Source organism: Podarcis vaucheri (assembly GCF_965113315.1).
Source record: "Podarcis vaucheri genome assembly, chromosome: 10".
NCBI lineage: Eukaryota > Metazoa > Chordata > Lepidosauria > Squamata > Lacertidae > Podarcis > Podarcis vaucheri.
Genome location: NC_138748.1, coordinates 34831093 through 34858197, shown reverse-complemented (window position 1 = coordinate 34858197; position 27105 = coordinate 34831093). Strand labels below are relative to the sequence as shown.

Sequence of the window (27105 nt, the reverse complement as noted above, 5' to 3'; positions counted from 1 at the left end):
TTAGTAGATTTAACCTGATAAATTCCTCAGGTAGAGGGAAGGATAATAGAAAATGGCTAGAGTTGTTTCACAGACAGGGTAAAGCAGATTGCTACCTAGAATGGCTATCTACTATTAGTTCAGAAAGTAGCCTGACTGTCTCTCCATCTGTTCTCCATAGGTTCGGCTGCCTCTTGAGATATCATCATCAAACCTAGCCCGAGGGTTCCAAAGCTGGGAGCAGTGGTCATTGTCAATATTTGGATGCCAGTCATCATTTTGAACCAATATGGTAGACCAAAATGTCACTTTGGCATGACTTTCCCCATTTGGCGGGGGGAATATATGTTCAGTTGCCCCTCGCTATATTATCAACAATCAGCCAATCAGAATCACACATACTTCATATAGGTATTGCTTTTCTGAATCTGTGTACTGTAGATAATTTTATCCCTAGCCCACAACTCTCGGCGGGGGCGGGGGGCAAGAGGGAGAGGGTGGAAGGCAGGCAGGCAATAATTTTATTTCGTTTTTTGAACACAAGGCATAGGACAGGAAAATAATTCTCTACAGTTTTCTGAGTTGAGTAGATAAGAAGGCAAGAAAGTTTTCTTTTTAGTAAAGCCCTTTATTTTTTATTAAAGTTATAGTAAAATTACTTTGATACATTCCAACAAAACTTATAGAGTGTTACATGCTTATATCAGTCACATATAAGAAAAAAAGACTGAGTGAGGACACTGTTGAATAACTGAATCACTGAATACCAAAGGCTTCAACTCTCCATGGCATGGCCTCTTTATAAGCATGGCAAAAGGTCATATATTAATGCCAACTTCTATTTGCATGGATTTTTGGGGACCGTACATTAACAAATTGATTGTGTTGTATAGATGCTTGGAAGGAGTCAGATTCTGCACTTTCCCTTGCCATCCTCTCAGAGATGGTCTACTGGAATCTTTGCAATGGATGGCAACATCTGAACAGGCAGCCCTTAGTTTTCCATTTACAACAGGTTAGACATGGAAGAGCATACAGTAACAGCATGACACAAGCTAGTGTGGTGTTCATGTGTTGCACTAGGATCTCAGAGACCAGAGTTCAAATCCCCACTCAGAAATAAAGTGACATAGGGGTAATTGCTATAATTTTATTTTGGTGAATGATACATGCTGCCTGCAATCTTCTCTTACGTGGAGTAAGTTACATGGAGCCTATTCATTTCATTGAACAGAGAAACAAGCCACAGAGTGGTTGGCTTAATATCACAACAGATCACTCACTAGTTGGCAGTTTTTCTTTTTATTATTTTATAGGATTGAGAGAGCACTGCTGAACAAAGATCTAAGTTTGTGTACACCACTGAGGATGGATGACTTGTAGCCAGCGGCTAAACAGTTAAATATAGTAACTCTAATAATAATAGATCCCAAGTTCAGGCCTGCTGTCCACAGCTGTTGTATTTTTTCCTCTCTCTCCTGGCGATAAGTCACTAGAATGATACTTTGCTAAGCCACAATGAAAGACAGAGACAAGAATAAAGCTCAAAAACTTTTTCTGGATAAAGATAGAAAATTGGATAACTATAGCAAAATTATATGATTGCATAGGATGCAAAATTGTAGTGATTATATTTGAAGAAGATGCAAGATATATGACTGGAAAAACTCCCTGAGAAAATGCAATACTTACTCTCAGAGAGAAAATGAAGAAGAAAATCAGGTTTTTGAAACTATCTGAATATAGACAGGATAGTTATCAAAGGCCTGGAAAGATACTGGCCTGTGGTCGATATATATGTGTAATATATTACATTCACAAACACCTGCATGCATGTTCCACAAAAATTACGCCTAAATCCTGAAATTTCCCCCATCTTCTAAAATACATGAAGTCCACAGAAGGAAGACAAAGCATTTGTAGACCAAGCTATGCTCTAGAAACGCTCCCAAACCCACTATCACTTCTTTGGCCTGTTCCTTTCTGTCTGTAAGGTAAAGGGTAAAGGGGCCCCTGACCATTAGGTCTAGTTGTGGCCGACTCTGGGGTTGCGGCACTCATCTCGCTTTATTGGCCGAGGGAGCCGGCATGCAGCTTCCAGGTCATGTGGCCAGCATGACTAAGCCGCTTCAGGTGAACCAGAGCAGCACATGGAAACACCGTTTACCTTCCCGCCGGAGCGGTACCTATTTATCTACTTGCACTTTGACGTGCTTTCAAACTGCTAGGTTGGCAGGAGCAGGGACTGAGCGATGGGAGCTCACCCCATCACGGGGATTCGAACCGCCAACCTTCTGATCGGCAAGTCCTAGGCTCTGTGATTTAACCCACAGTGCCACCCGTGTCACTTCTTTGGCCTGTTCCTTTCAGTCTGTGCTGATGCCCAAATATTGGGCGCTATCCCAGAGAATTGCCATTCCTCCTTTGGTCTCTCAAAGTAAAACTGCACACCACTTTTCTTCCCTATTGTGCCATGCTGAAATAGTATGGGTAGGGGTGAAGGGATGTCTATCTGTAACTTTTCTCGTTACAGAAACAGTGACATAACATCATCATACAAAGGCTGTTGCACCACACTTGCAAGGAGCAAGATGCAATGCTGCAAGGAGATCCTGGTTTATTTTCTTCTTCTTTTTAAAGAGTGTCCTGAATATACCATCATTTGCAGATTGCAAACTGAGGTTGACTCTTAACAAGAAACAGAAGCTTTCAATCTCATCTTGCAGTATGAAAAGGAGAGGGGAAGCCACAAGATTCATGCAAGAACAACAAACGGTGATCTGTTATTATGTCTGAACCATGCCATTGTAGTGGCCTTCTCTTCATCCATAACAATCACAAAGTTTGAGACAAAGCAGTGATGGGCATACTGAAAGGTAGATGTAGAACAACGCTTCAGTCACAACAACACGTGACAATTTTGGGATACTAAAGCAAGCACAAAGGTTGAATTAATTTTCTAGTTGCTCTCTGCTTTGCCTATACAATTACTCTTTGATATATTCACTCCATAATCCCCTTGTTTTGGAAAGTCTCTATTGTTATGAACTTTAGATTAGATGCTTGCACATACTGAAACAATTAACTATTGTTTTTGTAGTGCTCAGTATATAGCATCACTTTTGTATTGTGTTTATGCCACTTGGATATTCTGCTCTCTTCATTAGAGGACCTCAGAACTAATTTTCTGCTTTTATTAGCAGCTTTAATATTGGCATCCACTGAGGCAATACAGATTTATTTTTCCCTTCTGTTTCAGAATACAGACTGTTTTACAGCTGTTTTACTAGCTATTTAAAATTCATATAGATGCAAAATGAAGAGCAGATGCAAGAGTGAATATTGAATTCTGGTAAATAATTAGCCTTGCTTAATACTGTTTATAAACTTTGGTGGAACATAGTCTTGCACATGACCTAGAGATTCTTCATCAGGCAAAAATAAGGAAATAAAAATCTTTTTCCAAAAGTGAAATTGCCTCTGGATGGGTGTTTGATACCCTATCCCTTTTGCTGTAGTGTCCAAAAGAAAATGTTGAGTGGGCTTCTGCAGTTTTATTTCCACCTTTAAAAGGAAAATATCTAACAAAGACACATATATTATACGCACACAAAGGAAGAGAGAAGAATCATAAAATTTTACAATTGGAAGCAACTTTGGAAGTAATCTTGTTCAATCTTAGAACCACACTGCTCAATTAGGAAATACAATACAGGATGCATTTGCAGCATTTTACTCTGTCAGATGACTATCTAGCCACCAGTGAAGAAGAGTCATCACTTTTTGACATTTTCTGTTCCATCGTCCAACAGTTTTCACCCTTAAGAAGGTTCTCCTAATGCTAGGTAACTTCTTAAGGGTAAAAACAGAAAATGTCTCTGTGATACTGGAAGACAGGCATCAAATCTCCCCTTAATCTTCTATATCCAGTTCTTTCAACCATTTGTCACAGAACTTGGTTTCCAGACCCCTCACAGTCCTGGCTGAGCCTCTGGATCCACTCTACTGTATCAATGTCCTTCTTACACTGTAATTCCAGAAACTGGCAACTTTGTGAAAGCAAACAAGTACAGTCGTACATCGGTTCTCAAATGCCCCGGAACTCATAAGTTTCAGCTCCCCGACGATCGAAAACCAGAAGTGAGTGTTCCGGTTTATGAACGTTCTTTTGGAAGCCGAACATCCAACGGGGCTTCAGCGGCTTCTGATCGGCTGCAGGAGCATCCTGCAGCCAATCAGAAGCCGTGCTTTGGAAGTCGAACAGACTTCCGGTACGGATTCTGTTCGACTTCCAAGGTACGACTGTAGCAGCATTTATGGGGCAGGAAATAATGTCTAACAACAACAGCAGCAACAGCAATTTTATATGCCGCCCATCTGACTGGTTTGTCCCAGCCACTCTAGTTGGCTTCCAACAAAATAAAATATCAAGCACAGTAAAATGAAACCTCCAGTTTAAAAGTGAAGAAACACTGCTAGGTATTTTTGCGAAGTATCTTGAACCAAAAACATGTGTTTCTCCAAACTCATTTATTTATTGATAACTGATATTTTGGAACTAGTGTAGCTTTTTAATAGATTTTTAAAAAAGACTTTCCCCCACAAAACAGCTGAAATGTTCAGTCAGTTACCTAATAATCAGTATAAAATGCTTGTAGAACCCGCTGCAAAAGTTAGTTCACCCTTGAGAAACAATTCCCACCCACACAAATTGTCTTAGATTGAAAAAACAACAACATTTTGCTTTGGGCTCTTATGTCAAAGTTAAATAAGGAAGCAGGAGACTGAAAACATATCTACATTGCTAACAATTCAACGTACTAAAAAATAATGTTTCAGAGAAAATTATTTTACATCTCTCTAGTTTGTACATTCTGTCCTTGAATATACTTTAAAGGCATGGCACATCAACGATAATAAGGATTAATTTCAAGTGAACTATCAAGACATGATGAGTCTAAGTAAGGTAGAATTAGTGCTAGGCACAGACTTTTTGCAACATACAGATTTCCTACAGTTAACCTTTTAAACTTGTAAAAAGACAAAAGATGTAATTATTAGATGGTTAAAATAATTTATTCTGATGTTTCCCAGGCAGTTTCTACTCCCTACCATCCTCTGCTTTTGAACTTTACACACTATAACTTCAGCCTTGAAAAGTCTCACATTGGCATAATTCAGACATTATGCTATAATAAGGCATGCCTAATGTCCTTCTTTTCTTACATCTTATCATCTCCTCTCCTTCTGCAAAGCTGGGAGGAGTTGCTCAGAAGCTTCTGCCTTTGATGAACCATGACTTACCATAATGGCTGAATTCATTGATTGTGATTAACTGTGGTTGTTTTAAGCCAGTCAGTGTTGGAAACCAAGCTTTGAAGTTGTCCTGTTTGAAATTAACTAAAGTTAATGCTAGTTTATGTTATCCACAGTTTGTTGATTCAGATGACATGACAAACTGTAGTAAACCAAAAGTAGAAGCTTCCAAAATCTTCCTCCTGGATTTAGCATGCTGCCCAAGCTTAGCTAATAGGTCAAGTTTAGGCATATACTATATGCTGTATCTGCATGATATGATAATATGCTAAACTTTTCATTTTAAAATGATGCAAATGTGTTAGGCTGATGTAGCTGAACTGATAGCAAGGCTTCATTCAGTGGAATGGAAATATAAGCAATTTTTGGCACTCACCCCTCCCCCTGAATCCCTGCCAAATTTGTTCCAGATGACTGGGGATCCCCACATAAAAAATTTAGGGGAGTAGAGACTCAGAGGGAAACTGCTGAAAATTGCTTCCTTCCTCATTTCATTGAAGGAAGCCTTATCATCAGCTGAGAAAAACCAGTTGATACAATCCTAAATCTCTATTCATGTAGAGATACTTCCTCATGGAAATAATTTTGTCTGTGTGTCACATTGATAAAATATCACTTTTAATTAGGGGTGCATTGAATATTCATGATTTTTGCTTGCAATAGCAAGCATAACAGCAAACCATTTGGCTCTTTAATTTAGAATAGTGATAAGCAACAGCCAAGAACCAAGGGTAGAACAGGCTGGTTGACCTTTTGGCTGTGAAACAATGCGCACTAATCACAGACAAAACCCTGTCCTTGTGTACTTGTTTTTGCATATGAATGCCACAAGCATGCAATATCACTCTGCAATGCAAGAATATACTTATCCATAAATAGGGAAGATTTTGCATCTACCTATATTTAATATGATTCTAAAGAACCAGTTAATGCTATGACAAGTGATAAAATGATTTACTGCTCTGACACTTCCCTTTCTTAAAGCCATCTTGGTTGGGACTTTTTGAACTCTTTCATAAAATTCTCTGAAAGCTCAAAAGGACCATTCTGAGTGCTTTCTTGACAGCCATTTATTCTCTCCAACCTTCCCTACACTTGCCTTCATTACTCTAGCCAAGTTCAAGCATTTGCCTGAACCATACCTCTGTTGAAATGTGGGGATGGGGCATGGACCATGCACAAAAGCCCTGCTCCTAGCAATCCCATGTGCATCAGGCTGGTGTGTTCAGACTCCAGCCTTCTGCTTTGAACAGGGAAGACGTGCAACACATTTTTACTTGTATTTACTTAAACCCGAGTAGAACCCTCTTAGCAATCGGGGACACTAATCAAGCAACGTCACCCATCATCCAAGGTGTTCCACTCCCATTCAAGAGAACAATCACCACCACCCCTACGTATGTTGCCCACTCAACAGCAGAAGCTCAAAGGGAATTCAAACAGGGGTGTTTGGGTGGGGCTTGCATGAGTGCCACACCCTCATCCTCACATTTAAACACTGCATGTTTGGGAAAATATCAGAACATGGATGCTTTCAGCAAACTTACCAAGCAAGATGGGTAAGGAGGTAAACCATCTGCAAGGAAAGCTCTCTCACTGGTGGCCTCTCCTCCATCCCTTTCTAAGGGCCCAGAATCCCTGGCAATCTATAGCCCTACACCCTGTTGGTATGGTTTTATGACCTAACAGTGACCCAAGAAACAGCTTCCTCCTTCTGGCTGCTGCTGCTGCTGATAGAATATGAGGGCAGAGGTAGTCTGGAATAAGGCTGAGTGTATTTACAGACCAAGCCAAAATTAAAAGGCATTTTTGGTTTGCCTTGTAAAAAGACCATTGTTTTCAACCTGGGGGAGGGTCACTTCAAAATCCATTCAATTCAGAAAATTGGCAACAACACTATATGAGCATGGTCAGTGGTAGTTAAGGCTGGCAGGAGGGTGCAGAAGGGGGTGGGAATCATGCTTTGAAGGAGCAGGGGTGGGGGAGATAATATATGTTCCTATGCCTGCCCCCAACCCCTTAACTATGGTTAAAGATTGGTTGTGTTTTGTTTGCACTGGTGATGAATTTGCTGCGGCTTACTTTGTATCCTGCGCAACACAATATGGGTATCATTATTTTTCCTCTTTCATCCACTTTTCTTTCTATAAAAGTAGTATTAAACCCAAGTACTATATATTCCAAATTTGCAAAAGCCTCTGGAGGTAGATAAGCCAATAATTATAATCCAAAGCTAACAGGCTGGCTCAGACTGTTTTCAAATCAAAGGGTCAATTTTGTGACAGATCGTCATGGCTAGATATCTGTAAAAAATATATGCTTGGTTTGCAGCTTGCTATAACCATGCACTTTCGAGTTTCCAGTTCAGAATACACAGTTTGTAGGGAAATAAATGGTGCGTATACAAATTTAGAAAATTGAGGCACGGCTACTTGCCAGAGCATTCCAAACTGAGAAGCCTATCACCTTCAGGATAGCATTAGGGTGGCCAATTTGCACAACTTACATGACTATACAGGGAAGCACTGCACACACAGCAGGAAGTTTACTGAAACTTTTTCCTGTACCCACTCACAGGGCTACACTTGAAAATTGTATTTCGTTTCAAAATTGCCTTGCCCATTCATTGTGTGCAAGCTGCTGTAGTAGAAAATTCAAGGATACCTTTGGCTGCACATTGCTCACTAAGATGGAAGGCAAGTCAGACACAGCAGAATTTAGAATCTTAATTTCATGAAGTGTGTCCACAATTTTCCCTGAAGATTTAGTTTGTGTAGTTCCTGATAAACATAAGCACTGAAGTTAAATATATTAGCAAGACATGTTTCCTTTTTCCTGTGGCAGCTTGCCAGCTAACTATTGCCCATGGCAATTCTACTATTGTTTTCATAAACCACAGGTTTCTGTTGCACCTTTGGAAACAGCCAGTTGCCCCAGGACACAAATGAAGACAGAGTGAGACCGAGAGCTGGTGTTATTAAAAACGAATCCTTTAAAAACAATGGAAGCGTAATTTACACAAGATAAATTGAAGAGCACATAAAACTTGGCTCAGGAATTCCAAAGAGCATCTTCAACAGCTGAAGATGCAAATACATTTTTAAAAATATTAAAAGTAAAAGGTCTTGCTGTGATATTAATAACTGGCCACAGGCACATCAGGGCTAAGAGAAGTTTGCTCCCACCTGTTGTGGAATGCTACATCTAGGAGCATTGTTGCGGCCAGCCCTGGAAGATGGGAGACAAGGTTGCTTGGCGTACGCACATATGCCAGCACCCATGTTGGGGGGGAGGAGTTTAGTAGCCTTGGTTATACCCCTAAGGGACTCTCTGGGCCATTGTTCACATCTCCCTGACCCCTGGGTGACCTTGGGCCAGTCACACTTCTGTGAAGTCTCTCAGCCCCACTCACCTCACAGAGTGTTTGTTGTGGGGGAGGAAGGGAAAGGAGAATGTTAGCCGCTTTGAGACTCCTGAAGGGGAGTGAAAGGCGGGATATCAAATCCAAACTCTCCAAACTCTTGTTTCATGGGACGCGGGTGGTGCTGTGGGTTAAACCACAGAGCCTAGGACTTGCTGATCAGAAGGTTCGAATCCCCATGACGGGGTGAGCTCCCATTGCTCGGTGCCTGCTCCTGCCAACCTAGCAGTTTGAAAGTACGTCAAAGTGCAAGTAGATAAATAGGTACCGCTCCGGCGGGAAGGTAAACAGCGTTTCCGTACACTGCTCTGGTTCGCCAGAAGCGGCTTAGTCATGCTGGCCACATGACCTGTAAGCTGGCTCCCTCGGCCAATAAAGCGAGATGAGTGCCGCAACCCCAGAGTCGGCCACGACTAGACCTAATGGTCAGGGGTCCCTTTACCCTTTATCTTTACCAGTTGTTTCAGGGCTGTGTAGGAATTTCTTGCTTGCCTGCACATTTGGAACAGCAGAGTTTTTTCTTTCTTTCTTTGCCTACTGGATTCAGAGAAGATTGGTGTTTAGGAGTAGGTGCTGTTCAATAGGTTGATATGGTCAATATGATTTCATGGTGAAGCTGGCAGGGAAGTGTGGGAAAGGTTATGGTTAGCTAAGGTAACAGGTGAGCACACTGCAGCACTGTCTAGGCTATGAGGCCCTTGGTCTGGATACAGAGCATTCTTAAGGCTTATCTGTGCACCTGCTCAGAGTTTTGGGGCCTGGAAAAGGAAATGCCTTGTCCTGTCCCTTAGAATGGGTAAGATTTGGCTCACCAAAAGCTGAAGTTAAGATCGCTTTCCCCACTCTTCTCATTTCCCCATGCATATGTAGTTTAAATAAAATGTGTTCATAGTTCAACCCATCACTTGTGTTTCACCTCTTAATTCCTGGATCCAGTCGCAAATACGCAGGATTCAGATATTGTAGAGAGCCACTTCTCTTCTGTCTTTTCAAAAAGAGATACTGAAGAGATAGGCATATCTTAACGGCACTTGCCAAGATAACAAATGAGGGGCACTGTCATAAATCTCTGTAGAGGAGATTTATAAAAGTTAAATGACAGATTAAGCTGAAAATCATTGATTCCTGCATAATTGGCATTTGGCAAAGAATTCGGGGTTTAGCCATCCTCTAACATCAGCCAAAGGACTTAAAGGTAGGTAGTAAATCTCTGGAAGTGTTGGTTGAAAACAAGGGTTCATTCAGTATAAGGCAAATTAGCTAATGCTCTGAGAAATATGTACTAGGAATGAATTTGGGAAGGGGAAACAATTAAAAACACACTGAAATATGAATGTATCAGTTAACAGATAACAACTGATACAGCATGCCTGGGTTCAGTATAACCAAATTCCCAAAAAGTATTTTATTTAAAAGATTTATCTTCTGTCAATTACCAAACAACAGCAGGAACAACAACAACAATTCAGTGCAATTTATAACAATTTGATAATGGTCAGAATGCTAATGATCTTGTCACATCCTATATCCATATACATATATAAAGCACCATATAAACAATACCATCAAAATGTAGCATTCATGACCAAATCAGTATATTCAAATGGGTTCATGCATCTGGAGGCTGTCATATGTACAGGCTTCTCAGTGAACATACATAGATGGAAACTAACAGACATTACATAGGAGTGAAATCATGATGACTGTTGTGGGCAGTAGATGGAAGTAGTGTTATTTTCGCTGGAAGATATGAAGACCACAACATGTGTGTGTATGTGTGTGTGTACGTGCATGCGCTGTACTTCTACACTGAAGAAGTCAAATATTTATGCATCATTACAGTTCTTCTTGCAATTCTGCATATGCCTGGCTTCAGAAAAGAGAGAACGAACAATAGCTTCAATAAGCCTGCTTTTAGAAATGTTCATGTTTGATCTTATGCTTTTTATTTTCAAAACTTACTCTTCATTACACATTTCTTGATCTCTACAGCATATTAGAAAATGAGCTTCCAATTCCTAAACAGGTGTTGTTATGAAGATTAATTTATCAATTACACATTACCACCAAACATTATTTTTTGTAAAGCAATGGTTGCTACGGAGAAAGATATATTGTGAAGCTGTATTCTAATTTCATTTCACATTAATTCATATGTACCACAACAAAGAAGACAGGAAGGTGCCATATGGTACACAACTTAAGTGGCCTGACTAAGCAAGTGGTAACTTTTCGGACAGGCAAGGCAGACTAGGGGGCTGACTGTATCTAGCTAGTTAAGGCTGCAGTGATTCTAAATAATCCTAGCACCAACATATATAGCACTGCACACACCACACACATTGTTTACAAACTTTTACTCAGAATAGTCCTATTGAAATGAATGATCATGACTAAGTTAGGACCATTAATTTCAATGGGTCTTTTTGAATGAAAGCAAGTTGAATACCACCCTTTGTATTTACCAAGAGCCTTCCTATCCAGAGGTACTCAAATATGCCTTCAAAAAGTCTTCACATAACACAAACTGATTAAGGAGGTTGACAGGTTCTTTCAGGAATGAATTTCATCATATCGGTGTGACAAGGCAGAAAACTCTCCTTAACCTCAACAACTTCACTGTGCAGCATATAGAACGCAGAACAGGAGATTCCCAACAGATATCACACAGCAGGGATAAATGATGGAGGAATGCATTCCCAAAGGCTCTGTGAACCACTTTTAGTACAAATATATTTGTGGGAAACATGACTCTGTTCCAGGCCATTTTGGGCTTTAAAGTTAAGCACTAGTGGGGTAAAATTGGGCTCGGGAGTACTATATAGGCAAGTATTTCAGATGAACTAAATATGGTATTGTATTCTCTCTGAATTCCACCACTGTTAGAAGGCTCACTACAAGAATACTGCATTAACCTTGAACTTCCAAGTCATTTTCTAAAGATAGCTCCATGCAGATTGCAACACAGTGGTCTAAACAGGAGATACCCAGAACATCGAGGATGGGTGTCAAAGAGAAATGGCTATAATTGTTGATTCCCTAACTCAAGCTGACAGGCAAAGTTGTACTGCTTCAGGATTTTTGGGCATGCTGAGAAATACTAGTGAATGGTCTCTTTGTTGGGGAGGGGCTGGGACACAGGCAAGGGCCTATTCAGAGACACAGCAGCAGAACACCAGATCTTTAGGGAAATCAACTTCTGCTACTCACCGCAGAACAGAGTTGAAATACATGATGATCTGATAAATGTGGAGAACAGAAGGAACCCTGTCTATCTGAGTTTGAAGTATGATGAATGAAAGGGCAAGGGGGCAGAGGCAGAAAAAACAACAGCTAAATATCATCTCCATTTCCAGGAGCCAAATAAATGGCCTCATTCACAACCAGGCTTGGCAGATGAAAATAGCATAAGGAAAGCTATGCATACTTACAAATTATAAAGCATATCAGCCATGTTGCTGCGGTAGTACAAGGCATTCCTATAGGCGCTTTCAGCTTCAGAAATCTTGCTCTGACTCTTCAGAACATTTCCAAGGTTACCCCATGCTGCCAAGAGAAAAAAAAGCAGTGTTCAGAGAGAGAGACAATCCAATTATATGGAATGTAGTACCTGAAGATCAAGAAGGACCTCAGGGAGAAAAACCCACACAACTCTCTCTTTTCTTTTCTCCATCCTGGAGCAGCAGAAGAAAACATCCTCTCTTTTTATTATACTGCATTGTTTCTTCTATTAGCAACAACAATATGCATGCTCTACAGTTTAATCCCCAGAGTGCATATATATTAGGGGGAAAGTCATCTGTTGGTAGGATCAGGAGCAACAGTGGAATGCTGAAAGTTGAGAGGAAGCAAACAAGTGAGGCACAGCAATTGAATCATGCAGCCTGCACAGGCCTCGGATAACAAAAGAGGAAATTCCCCTTGAGATAGCACACTTCAAGAGCATCAGCTTTGTAGCATGGGCACTTTTATACCGTTTTATTTATAAATGACTTCTATTCAGAAAAACTCACCTTCAGAGGCAGGACATAAACAATCAGGATTTCAATGGGACATAAAAGCAATTACCGTATCATAGGTATGCTTGAAATCAATAGACAAGCAGATGGATCAGGGAGCATTACCATGTGAACAACTGAAGTACACTGGTATGCAAGAATAGACAAATGAAACATAGATTTGTGAACAAGTGAGTAGATGTCCCTACAACATTTGTGTTACGGTGTGAAACGGGAAAGTTCAAGCTATCGGATCTGGGCAACAGAAAACAAGAACATTATTGATTCTGCCCAAGTCGCTAGGAAATAAAGAAATAGAAGATGGAGGGAGGGGAATTATAGGGATATCCATGGCTTGGTCAAAACCAAGGGATTCTCCTTTGCAGAATGCAATATTCTCTGCATCATTTTCCTATATATTTTTAGACTGACTCTCAACATTCTGTGTAGCTTCATATACTGTAGTTCAGCTCCAACATTTATATCTCCCAAATCAGGCAGGTGCATCAATGTCTTAAGAGCACTAGGCTGGTAACTGGCTGGCAGAGGCAGTATTAAATAATGAACAATAGATACACTCACATGTATCACAAACATAATAATAATAATAAATAAATAAATAAATAAATAAATAAATAATTTATACCCTGCCCTCCCCGGCCAGGGCCAGGCTCAGGGTGGCTACAACCAAATATAAATTACAATAAAACGTAATGGGGGGGACAGTAAATTAAAATACGACTTAAAATACAGTTTAAAATGCAGTCTCATTTTAGTAGTAGCCCATAAATCAAGACCATAAAGGGAGGAAACACCAAGTATTCACCCAAGCCAGCTATCCATGCTGGTCCTACATGGGCGAGCAAAAAAGCCAAGGGAAAATTTATATAGCAAATCCCATATAAGGGGTCAGAGCGAGTCCAAGCCGAAGGCCAAGCAGAACAGCTCCATCTTGCAGGTCCTGTGGAAAGATGTCAAATCCCGCAGGGCCCTGGTCTCTTGTGACAGAGCGTTCCACCAAGTCGGGGCCAGTGCTGAAAAGGCCCTGGACCTAGTTGAGACCAATCTAAGCTCCTTGAGACTCGGGACTAACTACACTACACTTGATCTTAGCCAAAAGGGGACCTCCAAAGTGTTGTTATTTATGGACCTTAAGGTCCTCCGCGGGGCATACTAGAAGAGGAGGTCCCATAGGCGCGAGGGTCCTAAGCCACATAGGGCTTTAAAGGTCAAAACCAGCACTTTAAACCTGACCCTGTACTCCACCGGGAGCCAGTGCAGTTGGTAAAGCACTGGATGAATGTGATCCCACAGCAAGGACCCCATAAGGGGTCCTTTACTTTACTCTGCTTTGCAAAGTAAAATTGCTAAGATGCTAGTATGGGACAAGCTTCTTTAGACCACAGAAGTATTTCATATTTCCTTTAATTAGTGCATTTAAATGAAAAAAGAAAGACTTCACAACCAAAACTACATGGGAAAGAGTGCTTCCTATGATACCATATACACAATAAAGTTAAACAAACACAACTGCAGCATTATCTAAAATGTTTAAGATTGAAAGAACAGCACGATTGGCTTCAAATACCTGAAGGGGGATTTGGTCTTCTGTTTCGTGAACGGCAGGCCCTCGTGACAAGTGTCAGGCTGTTTTTGAAACTTACATTTTCAACCACTGCTTGCAATACAGCCTGGGAATCAGCTGTTGAAAGAGGGAAATCCCACTGGCCATAAGCAACGCCTTGGGCTTGCCTAAGGTAGCTGTTTGGATCCCAGGCAAAAAGGTGTATGAGCAACAATAGATTTCTGTCAACGTACACATCTCAGAGTACTCAAAACACTCAATAAATGTACTTATGAAATATTTAGATGTGGAGAAAATGTGAAGATAGCCACTTAAATGTCAGTTTCAATCTATTGGAGGAAATGAATCCCCTCCCTCATTTTATCTGAATGGCTTTTCAGAAAATGGGACATGGCAATAACGTCCAAATTAGCACATTATTGTTTGGGCAAGAGAATATGTGATGTATTGAAAAATGAACACTTTTTATGTCTCTTTGGAATGAGTAATTTGGCAACGTTGTGAGACCTTATTCATTGCTTTTGCTAAATAGTGGATTGTAATATTTGATTGTAAGTGGGAAACATCAAATCTGGCAGGCCCAGACATGTGAAATAGTAGCTTTCACAATATGCACTCAACAAGTGGCCAAAACTAAATTACAGTCAATGGGTTCCAAATCTAAGTCAAAATGTACAATGAGGATGAGAAGAAGGATAGGGAACCTGTGGCCTTCCAGATGTTGCTCCCATCTTTCATCACCTCTAGACAGCAATGGGAATGGGTCTGGAAACTGGAATCCAACAGCATGTGAAGAGCAATAGGCTCCCCACTCGCTGGATTACAGGAATGGGAGCTATGTGTGTACCTAATACACAATGGAAAACAAACATTAAAAAATATATGTAATGAGCATTGTTGGATTTCCTCTGTAATACTCTATATGCTCCTATTTCACAAACACACTTGGGGTTGAGAAATGGAATACTGGGTGGAGTTGAATTACGAGTGGGCAGGTACTTGTCCCTGTGTTACAGATGCATTTACTCTAAACAGGGACAAACACAAGAAATGCCCAATCTGGATGACTGCCTACAGAAGACACTGATGAAACCACTTCCAAAGGTGCTCAGCTAATTAAACCACAGTACAGTGGTGCCCCGCAAGACGAATGCCTCGCAAGACGAAAAACTCGCTAGACGAAAGGGCTTTGCGGTTTTTGAGCTGCTTCGCAAGACAAATTTCCCTATGGGCTTGCTTCGCAAGACAAAAACGTCTTGCAAGTTTGTTTCCTTTTTCTTAACACCGTTAATACAGTTGCGACTTGACTTCGAGGAGCAACTCATAGAACGCGGTGTGGTAGCCTTTTTTGAGGTTTTTGAAGACTTTGGTGATTTTTGAAGCTTTACCAAAACTTTTCCGACACCGTGCTTCGCAAGACGAAAAATTCGCTAGACGAAAAAACTCGCGGAACGAATTAATTTCGTCTTGCGAGGCACCACTGTATCAGATTCTAAGATTTCTTCATTTAATGGAAGGAAATGCATACTAAGCAAGACAAGCTCTAAAACGTTTAGGTCTTGGTGATATATTGTTATTAATGTGTGCTTTAGGGTTAGAATATTGCTGGGTTTTATTCCTTATGTTCTTCCTATATCACTCAGCACTAACGCTATGGTTGCCATAAATTAGCAAGTTTAAAATAATACAAATACCTCTGTGACAAAGCAAATTTCCTCTTTAAAATACTTCCATTTATGAAAACATGCCTCCAGCATTAGAGAACAGTTTTGGCTCTTGTTTCATATTCACTGACCATCTAAAGGCTGGAACAGTTCAATCCTTTCTCTTTAAAATTCTTTGTTTCCATTGTTTGCAGAAGCTGTCTTTACTGCCTTGGCTCCTTTTCAATTCATTTTTGTTCAGAGTGAACACTTAGCTGCAGCATAGTTACTTCAAAATTGACTTCATACATAACCATGAAACACTGTGGTATATTAAAGGAAAATTGACAAAATTGATTTCAGAACAAATGTCAGTAGACCTAGTTCAGAGGTCACGGTGAAATTGTGAGCTTCAAGCTTATGCATTCTTTCCTTCCCATGCAAACTCTGTTCTCTCCTATTTTTTCTAGTGTGAGCAAACCACAGTTTTCCAAACTGGGCAAACAATGGTTTTGCAGAAACAACAATTTGTTTCCAATCCAAACTTGGAAACTCAACTCAAACCATAGTTTCCAATTATGATTTGAAAGCAAAGCATACGCTCCTTTTATGTCTCCCACCACCACCTCCAGCACAAAATGGTTTGTGCACCAAGTCTGGACCAGGCTTTTGTCCAAATTCTGAAGATAATCATGGCAGTCGCCTATGGCCTGATTGCCGCATTACAATGGTTAGGAGGGCACTTCCACTGCCATTGTTTCTTGGTTACAACCAACTCTAGCCAACCCATGCTTAAAAACCAAAATGGTTTATTTATTTATTAAAATTTATATAACTGATTGATTTCAAAAGATTATCAGCAAAAAATTATAAACAGTTAAAAGGAACTACCGGTACTTGAAACATTCAAAAACTAGGCAAAATCAGTGCTAAGTTCAAAAACAGATTAAAACACACACCAACATTCTACATATCTGATAACACTATGTAAAGGACCCCTGACAGTTAAGTCCAGTCGCAGACAACTCTGGGGTTGCAGCGCTCATCTCACTTTACAGGCTGAGGGAGCCAGCGTTTGTCCGCAGACAATTTTTCCAGGTCATGTGGCCAGCATGACTAAGCCGTTTCTGGCGAAACCAGAGCAGCACACGGAAACGCCATTTACCTTCCCGGCGGAGTGGTACTTATTTATCTGCCTGCTCTTTTTGGGGTGCTTTCAAACTGCTAGGTTGGCAGGAGCTGGGACCGAGCAATGGGAGCTCACCCCATTGCAGGGATTCGAACCACCAACCTTCTGACCAGCAAGCCCAAGAGGCTCAGTGGTTTAGACCACAGTGCCATCCGCGTTCCCTAACACTGATGTTATTTTACCCTGAATCTTCTAATGACATTTCCCAGTGACTTCATATATGAAGCACTGGGAACAAGATGGAACCCTGTGGCTACCTATTATACAGTGGTACCTCAGGTTAAGTACTTAATTCGTTTCAGAGGTCCATACTTAACCTCAAACTGTTCTTAACCTGAAGCACCACTTTAGCTAATGGGGCCTCCTGCTGCTGCCGTGCCGCCGGAGCACAATTTCTGTTCTCATCCTGAAGCAAAGTACTTAACCTGAGGTAATATTTCTGGGTTAGCGGAGTCTGTAACCTGAAGCGTATGTAACCTGAAGCGTATGTAACCTGAGGTACCACTGTATAGATATCTACTGAGGGTACCAGCCAAAATCAGCAACCAGAAGCACTAAATGCAATAGCCAGTGGAACAGCTTATTCTGTCACTGGGGAAGAGACTGTTCAATATAAAGGGGCTCTCAGCTGAACAGTTTTGATGAGCACCATTCACCTATAAGTTTTAGAAGATTAGAAATAAATCCAATATGACCACTAAATCTCCTCTTTTTTGTTTGTTATTAAACTTTTATGGGCATCAAATTCCTAGACCATGACAGATTAGGTTTGGTGTTATACATCATCCTGCACCACCTTTCCTAATCCTCACCACCTTTTCCTCACCACCTTTTCATAGCATGCTATAAAGTACAGTGGCAAAACATAAATAAAGATGTACAACACACATCAACTAGGTTCAGTTGCGCTGCAACATCCGCTACTTTCATTAGGGCTTGTGTCAATTCCCCTGAAACCAGCAGCTAAAGCATCTCTTTTCTCACGTCTGAAGCTCCTCAAAACAAAAAACAGTCTAATATTGTAGATACTAGTTTTCAAGGTGAATCACATCAGTTGCTTCTGTTCTCTGTCAAAAGTACTTGAAAACCTCTTATCTTCCCTTGAGCACTTGACTGATATTAATAATCATCAACACTTCTGTGACGCACTGAAGAAGTACCTGCACTTCGCAAAGTAATTTTCAATAAATCACCATGGGGAGGTGCCTCAAAAGGCAGGATGTGAGCCTGAATTCACTGCCTTCAAGTTGCAAAATCTCCTGGGGTGGGGTGAGGGAATCAGTGCAGAGCCGAATCATCATTTCAAATTTGCATATCACAGTGTACTGTTAATCCCACAGCATATTCAAGTACCTATTAGGCATTTGTGTTGCTCTGGCCTTCTGGAATGTACTGTTCAGCATTCTGAGTTCTACTACCATCAAGTGTAGAAAACATATTTTTTTTAAACCTAGTTGAAAGCATCATTATTTCTGGGTGCTCAGGAAACAAAGCCCTTGGAATATCTTGTGCCCTGCAAAGCAAAAGGTATAAAACTGTATACACTTTTCTGGAATACACTTTAATTTTATCTGCGTCTGGAATTTTATGTAATATGAGAAATCTGTCAGCATCTTTTAGATTAATTCTGTTACTGCAAGCCAAGGTTTTAACTCGCCAAAATAAATGCTCTTATAACTCATTTCTTAATAAATAAATGTTTTCTACAAGCTCAAGTTCCAAAATTAATCTGTTTTATGCATTCATTTTACATACAAGCAAATATCTGCAATTGCTCATGCTAGCTCAAGTCTGACAACCAATATTTCTTATAACGTCCATAAGGTATACTTTTTTGCATTAGCAATGTCATGAATATAGTTTGTTCAATGTCACTGTTCAATTTATTTCAAGAATTTAGGAATCACTACCAATGGGAGTTGGTATACACTAGTCAATTGTTCCACAAGTCTGAAATTCATTTTAGTAATACGAAAATAGATTTTACAAGAACTTTTGACAATGTGGTTATAACAGCTTTCTTCAATCAAATGCAGCTTATATGGTTGACACCAAAATGTATTGCTATGATCCCTATGATTTCTTCCTAGATTCATTGGTTCATATATGATATGCACAAAAGGACATGAAGGTGTTGACAAAATGTATTTCAAAATCTGAGAGGCATTTGAGAGCACCCTGGCCAAAGAGACTAGAATGTGTTTATTTAATTGGAACCAATGGCCTGATCTTACAACTTACTACACCAGGAAAAAAGCAATTAGAATATATCATTATAACATCACAGCGTAAGCTGTGCACGGGTCTTGCTGTGCAAATGACAGCTGATGTATGTATGCAAATAAAAATGGTTTTCCCAGGAGAAGCAAGTGGAGCCTGGCCAAGTGTTTAGAATTTGCTTTCCTATAGGATGTAAGATATCCGTCTGAAATAAGACAAACAATGAAATTTAGAGGTATGTACAGCCAATACTGTCCACAATCCTATATTAATTTATGCCAATTGTCTGAACTTAAGCTCTTAAGATCAACTGCAAACCATTGTTCAAACATTCAAAAGAAAGTTGCAGCCAGATGGGTGGAGTATAAACAATACTACTACTATTACTAAAAAAATTAATTAAGGAAGAGTTCGCCTTAATTTTTACAGCCACTCTTCTCCTGATCCTACTAAAAACAAAAACAAAGAAAGCCACTGTTAAACGGTGTGACTCAACTAATTTGGAGTTATTTAAATATAACATTAACCAACCCCCCCCCCCAAACCCTGAGTATATCAGAAAAGCAAATGGGCAGACATGCAGAGGTGATCTTCCCAATCTTTACTCTGCAGCTTCCGCTCAGTTAATGACTGGCAGATTCCCTGCCAACTTGGGGTCAAACAGACTGGCCTTTGCATATGAGAATTTTAGGCAGCAGCACAATATTCCTTTCAGCTTGTACTCTTGGGTATCCTTTCCTTCCCCGAAAGTGAGCAAAACTGTGTGTTGTGCATTTTGGAGTAGCTCATTTTCACTTTGCTCACGAACTACATAAATATGAAATGGCGCTCCACCTGCCCTGTCGATCGGAAGGGCTATATTCCTATTTTATTTCTGTTTCTCAAGTAATCCTGAACCTAACAGTATTCTGCAGAACTTCTCCAATTGTTCTCAGAGCTCACTTTCAAAAAAAGTCTTCAGTTTATTTAACCTTTTTAATGAGAACTCCTAGAAAATTAAGTTCCAAAAATAACGTCTGTTGATAGCTCAGTCAGTAAAGCATGAGACTCTTAGCCTAAGGTTCATGGTTCGAGCCCCATGTTCAGCAAAATATTCCTGCACTGCTTGGACTTGGAGTAGATGTTCCTCATGGTCCCTTCCAATCCTACAGTTCTATGATTCTGTGAATAATCTCACCCCATATCTGCCAAATCAATCACTGCCAAATCAAATCAATTCTGCAGTTTCCATTTTATTAGGAGGTCCATTTTATAAGATGTGAGCAAACAACTTTTGGTATGGCAGCACCTGAACTTCAGTACTTCCTCCTGTTGCCATCTCTCCTGTTTCCTTCAGTGCCTTCCTTTCTCAACAAGCCTTTTAAAGCAAAGATTTTTATCCCAGTCCCTATGGGAGGCAAAATTGTTTTTCTATTGGTTTTCACAAGAACACAAGGAGAGCATGCTGGATCAGACCTAGTCCACCATCCTGCTCTCACAGTAGACAACCAGATGCCTGTGGAAAACCTGCAAGCAGGACCTGAGCCCAAAGGAACTCTCCCCTCTTGTGGTTTCCAGCAACTGGTATCAAAAACATTGCTGCCCCCAACTGGAAAGGCACAGCATCGCTATCATGGATAGCTGCCACTCATAGCCTTTCATTGTTAAATTGGTTTGGGGGGTTTCATGACAAGCGATTCATAAAATGAGAAGAAGTTGAATAAATGAATAATTCTCTAAGCCAGCGGTTCTCATCCTGTGGGTCCCCCAGATGTTGTTGGACTACAACTCCCATCATCCCTGAGCTCCTGCCTTGCTAGCTAGGGGTGATGGGAGTTGTAGTTCAACAACATCTGAGGACCCACAGGTTGAGAAAGGCTGCTCTAAGCTTTGTTCAGGCATCCCTACATATGGGAATGGGAACACGATCATTAGCCCCAGCTAGTGCTCCCGAGGGCCGACCCTCCCCACTTCTCATTTTCTGGGGCTGAGTTTCTGCAGCAAGTTGGCTGATCTAATCATGTAGGTAACCTTGCACATTCAGGGGTGCCTCGTCTGCTGCACTTCAGCCTGAACGGACCGAGGGCTACAGGGGTGGGCCATTGGGAAAGCCAAAGAGAGAATGGCGAGAGGGGAAGCATTCCTATCTTATCCATCTTTATCGCAAGCTCTCTGTCTCACTTAGGAAAGCAGGCTAGAGGCAAGTGTGTCATTTGTACCTTACAAAGTGTAGCTCTTTTAGTCTCACCTTTCCGGTAACTATCAATAAGCGTAAAAAAAAAAAAATGGCAGCAGAGAAAAAGACTTGTCCTCATGACCACAAAGATAACCTAGTTGTTGGCTAAAGTGGTATATTTCCTTCATTTCAGATCTCGGCATTCCTACAAAGTTCGGATCTCTCCCTCATGTCCCATTTAAACCCCACCCCTCCAGATAAATAAATAAATATATAAATGCAGGCCCAAATATATTCCTATGTCAAGGAGATAAAGAACTACCTACGGTAACTTTTAGAAGACATCTGAAGGCAGCCCAGTATTGGGAAGTTTCTTTTAATGTTTGATATTTTACTATGTTTTACAGTGGTGCCCCGCAAGACAAATGCCTCACAAGACGGAAAACCCGTTAGACGAAAGGGTTTTCCATTTTTGAGCTGCTTCGCAAGACGATTTCCCCTATGGGCTTGCTTTGCAAGACGAAAACGTCTTGCAAGTGTTCCAATTTTTCCCCGCTTTCCCCCCTTTTTCTAAGCCGCTAAGCCGCTAATAGCCTTTTAGCCACTAATCCGCTAAGCCTTTAATAGCCGCTAAGCCTTTAATAGCCGCTAAACCGCTAATAGCGCTAATCCGCTAAGCCGCTAATAGGGTTGCTTCGCAAGACGAAAACAACGCTAGACGAAGAGGCTCGCGGAACGGATTAATTTTGTCTTGCGAGGCACCACTGTATATATGCTGTAAGCTGCCCAGGGGTATGGGCGGGGTATACATAATAATTAAATTATTATTAATTATTATTTAGAATCCTGAAATTCCAGTATTAAAGAAGTGCTACTGAGAATAAGGCTAATTAATACTGGATTGTCTGAATTACATAAAAAATCATATTGTGTTAACTAGGAGAAGTTTATGTTGGTTATCTGATGTTGGAGTTCACTTAGTGAGAACCTTATGAATTTGGGTTACTCTCTGCACTTAGTATTGCAGGTCTCATCTGCACTATACATTTAAAGCAGCATCATACCACTTTAAACAGTGATGGAATCCCCCAAAGAATCCTGGGAAATAGGAGTGGCAATACAGAAAAACATCTGGAAGACAGCATAGATAAATTGTTAGTGCCATTTCACTTAAGAGTCATTGCTAGTTGTGCATTACTTGTCAACAAATTATTTACTGGCTTGATTTCTCTGTTTGATTGAGTGGAGAACAAGCATTGCATTTATCTATTATTACATATATATCCCATCTTTTCTTCAAGAAGTATCAATTGCTAGGCTGGGCAGCTAGTATGGGAAGATATTTTTGTTAAATCTTTTGTTTTTTTCTTAAGGAAAAACAAGCGATATCTACCTACCCCCTAGGGCCCAGAAAATATAAATCTGATATTACTATCAAAACATAAAGGAACAGAAATGCCAACCTGTTTACTCTCCCATCTTCTCAAAACTGATTCATTCACCAAGGGTTCTGTCCAGCACATATACGTACATTATGCATGAGCAAGCAAACAGCTTGATGCACAAAATGATGCAAAAACTATGTTTGTTCTCCTGTCTTTTTTGCTTCTGAAGGAATATCTGAAGTAGAAACTTAACAATTTCTCCAGAAACAAAATGCATTCACAGAAGATGCAGGAACAGCTCAGGCATTTCACTTCGTGAGAAAAATGTACATATCTGCATAACAGCCAAAACTGTTTAGAATTGAGTGCTACGTTCACAATAGTCTGAAATCCCTTATGGACATGAAAAGCATACTGTTGTGTTGCTGTGTCTATATACAACAGCAGGAACTATATTCTTCCATGTACAGTACATCATATAAGATATTTGCTGTTTCCACTGCTATAATAATGGAACCACAGGAAGTAGATATGAAGAAGTGTGTCTAAGAATGTGAAAGAGCTGAAGAGAAGAGAACTTTTCCAAGTTTTGGTAGCCTCTATGAACATCACTGAATCTGATCTGTCTCATATTTTGCTATGTAACTGTAGTTTCAGGAGTGCCAGATAATTTCATGATGCTATCAAATATGATGAGTAATGTTGCCAGAAAACTAATACAGAGGTCTGAAGTTCTTCTAAAGGGGATAAACGTTCTAAACATTATCGGTTGAACCCAAAGGTTCCAACAGAAAGCCTCTTCCCATCAAATAAGGCAACCTTTGCTTCCCATCCATTTGTTTCTGAAATACTGGACTGTTATTTACAACAGGATAATAACACTATGCACCTCAGCACCCATTTCCCCACCCTTAGTCTGCATTTTTAAGCTACAATTTATAAAACTTTATTGCTAAATGTAGCTTGCTTTGCTACAAATAGCAATCAGCAGATCCAAGTCCTGGAGTATGCTTGAAAATAATACTGTTTCTTACATACAAGCCATTTTGAATTTGTTTAAATCTAACCTAAATTTCCCAGGTGCACTGCTGCGGCCACACACCATGTGAAACAAAGACAGGCTGTTCATTCAGATATGCAGCTATTAACAGGTTAGATTTTCCTAACATTTCAAATACCTGGAAAATGCAACAGAGAGATGTTTCATCAGGGAAGCTGAGAATAAATCACCCTGTTTATGTAACAATACTGATGTTTCATTATAATTGTCAAAAGGACAGTACCACTAATATTAAATATCTATGTTGGCTGTCTTTTTAAAGTTTCAAGTTTGGCCATAATCAAAGGAAAACAAGAAAAGGGGGGGAAGTTGATCTGATTCGCATGTTTTAGACACCCCAGTAATTACCAAACTTTTCTTCACTTGTGGAAATAGATTCAAATATCTGAATCAAAGACAAAGTTAAAACATGTTCATACATGGGGGTTATGTTCCAAGGAACCATGTGCCTCAGTGAAATCGCATATAATCAAAACCCATTGAAAATGCCTGCAAACACCCTGTTCTGCCCCACCCCACCCTTTTAGTGATGTTTCAGTGATTTCTTTTTGATGTTTCCGGGTCACTTCCAGGTTCGGTGCAATGCACATATACACGACCGTGTGCATATTTTAAGTGCGTAAACTGGGGGCCTGTCTGTATTGCTTATTAAGTAGCAATTCATTATAGCATAGTTTGTTAGATGTGTGAAATGTTTGTAAAACATTTTTGTGGTTGTTTTTACTGCATGCTAAAATGATTCCTCTTAATATGGAATCAAAACAAATCTATATTCTATATGACTGTACTATTTGTATGGTATACTACTATACACTAGTGCATGGGTAGGCAAACTAAGGCCTGGGGGCCGGATCCGGCCCAATCGCCTTCTAAATCCAGTCAGCAGAAGGTTCAGGAATCAGCATGTTTTTACATGAGTAGAATGTGTCATTTTATTTAAAATGCATCTCTGGGTTATTTGTGGGGCACAGGAATTCATTCATTTTTTTTCCAAAATATAGTCTGGCTCCCCACAAAAGTTTGCTGACCCCTGCGACTTGTGTATTTAAACGGTTCATAAATGCACATGTAGGATCCATATCCTAAGTGTTCAATCCAGAAAGAGAAAATAGAATTATAGACAGTGGATTTTTTTTAACATAACAAAACAAAATAGAGAACATTACCTTTAGCTGGATTTACTTTTATCCCTGACTTATACAGCATCTCTTCATTCTGCCAGTCCCCATTCCTGACAAAAGTCTTGAGTCCATAGAAAAATATTAATGCAGCTGTGGCAAAAAAAATCAAGTTCTTCAGAAAGCGCTTTTGGGCTTTGATGTAGAGGGCCCTGGTGCCCACAGTGATCAGCAGGCAGAAGCCCATACTAGGTATATACAAGACACGCTCTGCTATCACAAAGCCTACATAGAAAAAAAAGTTTGTGGCTGGAATAAAGGGCACAATTAATAAGGACAGAGACAGAACTACAATATTCTCAGTTGAGGGGAGTTGCGGTCTCTGCGGCAAGTGTTTGTTAATGCCGTTTTCTTCTTTAGATACAAAGCTGGGCTTCAACTCCAAGCTTTTATACTCCATTTCTGATAGGCAGTTATGGCCATTGGTGTTCTGCTTGCCATTTGTTACGTTTTTCCCATTGCATTCTCTCTCTTTGCTGGAGCTTTTCAAACCGGTGTAAGCAAGGAGGAGAAGTCCAGCATAAAAGGCCACTGTGTGTAGGTTCCTCCAGTCACTGACTGTTTTGAGAAGAGGCACAGCATCCATGGACCAATCAAAGCTAAGAGTGTCCGGGCACAGCAATAGCCAAAGATTTTTGGTTGGCAGGTAAAAAAAGGTCAAGGTTCGTGTTAGAAAACTCTCCGAGTCAGCTGCTGGGTTGTCAGAGTTGGAAAAGCTGGGAGGTTTGTTCCCCATCCAATAAAAGCGAAGACCTAGTAGCAAAGCTCCCCAGAAGATCAATAAACCAATGCTCAAAAGAAGGGGTAAATTCTTCCGCTGAAAGGGAAAAAAGAACAATAAATAAAATTACATTCATATTTTGGTTTTGGGGATTCTGAAGTTGCTTCTGTGAGCTTTTAAAAACCTTACCTAAAGAAACTATACAGTCCTACAAGCTTTTCCAGTACAATCTATTATGTCTAAATGCTTTTATAGAATTGCTTGTCCATCACTAAGGTTTGTTGTAAACCAGAAGCTACACTGTTATAAAAACAGAAATACTGTCTTATCTTGCAAATTTTCCACCTTTTTTGTGTGTGCGTGTGCAATTAAGCCACTTGCATGATTTGATTCTGCATGTGAGCATCTGGCATGTGCATGAAATGGTCATGTGATTTCATCACACTTTGCTTAATCTGCTTTTTGCCTTACACAAAGAAGCTACCAGAATTTCAATTGCACAAGGAGCAATCTAAACTCACACTTGTAATAATACAGTTGCAATCAGCATACTGAAAATCTGTTGCTCCTTTCCCATTCATTAACTCCAGTCTCTGCTTTAGCCTGGACATCAAATACACTTTTTTTCAAAGGACACGTAAAATTGTTTCTCTCCAGAATCCTCCCCATAGTGTGCGCTCTCTCTCTCTCTCTCTCTCTCTCTCTCTCTCTCTCTCTCTCTCTCTCTTCCATTTCTTTTTCCCTCCAGGGACGATCTGGAGCTCCATTCAAAATAGCAATTTCAGCTATACTGAGCTGCTATGCGGGGTCCAAAGGTCAAAGACATGAGCAAACTAGCTACAACAAGTGCACTTTAAAGCATGCCTTTAGTTTACTTATGGTAGGCAGTAATAGCTTGACATTTGCTTGAACTGCTCATCATATTCATGCTGTATATCTTGGTCAATTATTTGGTTTCTGTGTGTGGTTTTTCTGGCTTCTGAAATTGCAGAAATTGCTTTAGCATCCCTCCCCCCCCCCCAATCATCCTCAGTGCTTACATATTGCTTAGGTGTTCACTGAGCTTTCCATAGTTTTAGATTGGAAGCCTTCCTAATAATCTCCAGCATGCCAACCATAACACAAGATAATGTTATGAGCCACAAAGTATGCATAAATACACCATGCTTAAGAATTTCTGCTTCTCTCCCAAGATTCTTAAATGAAGACTGTGAAAGAGAAAACTTTGACCATCAGCATATTTTAGAATATGCTG

General features: G+C 40.2%; 1 protein-coding gene across 1 annotated transcript in view; it reads right to left on the bottom strand.

The window, feature by feature from the left end:
- Positions 1-27105, bottom strand: part of TMTC2 (transmembrane O-mannosyltransferase targeting cadherins 2) — a 198539-nt gene that overhangs the window by 61522 nt on the left and 109912 nt on the right. Inside the window, exons 3-4 of the mRNA XM_082240978.1 lie at positions 25118-25946; positions 12148-12262 (exon numbers count right to left, since the gene is read on the bottom strand). Coding sequence (XP_082097104.1) covers positions 12148-12262; positions 25118-25946 — 944 coding nt within the window. The remainder of the gene's footprint in view (positions 1-12147; positions 12263-25117; positions 25947-27105) is intronic.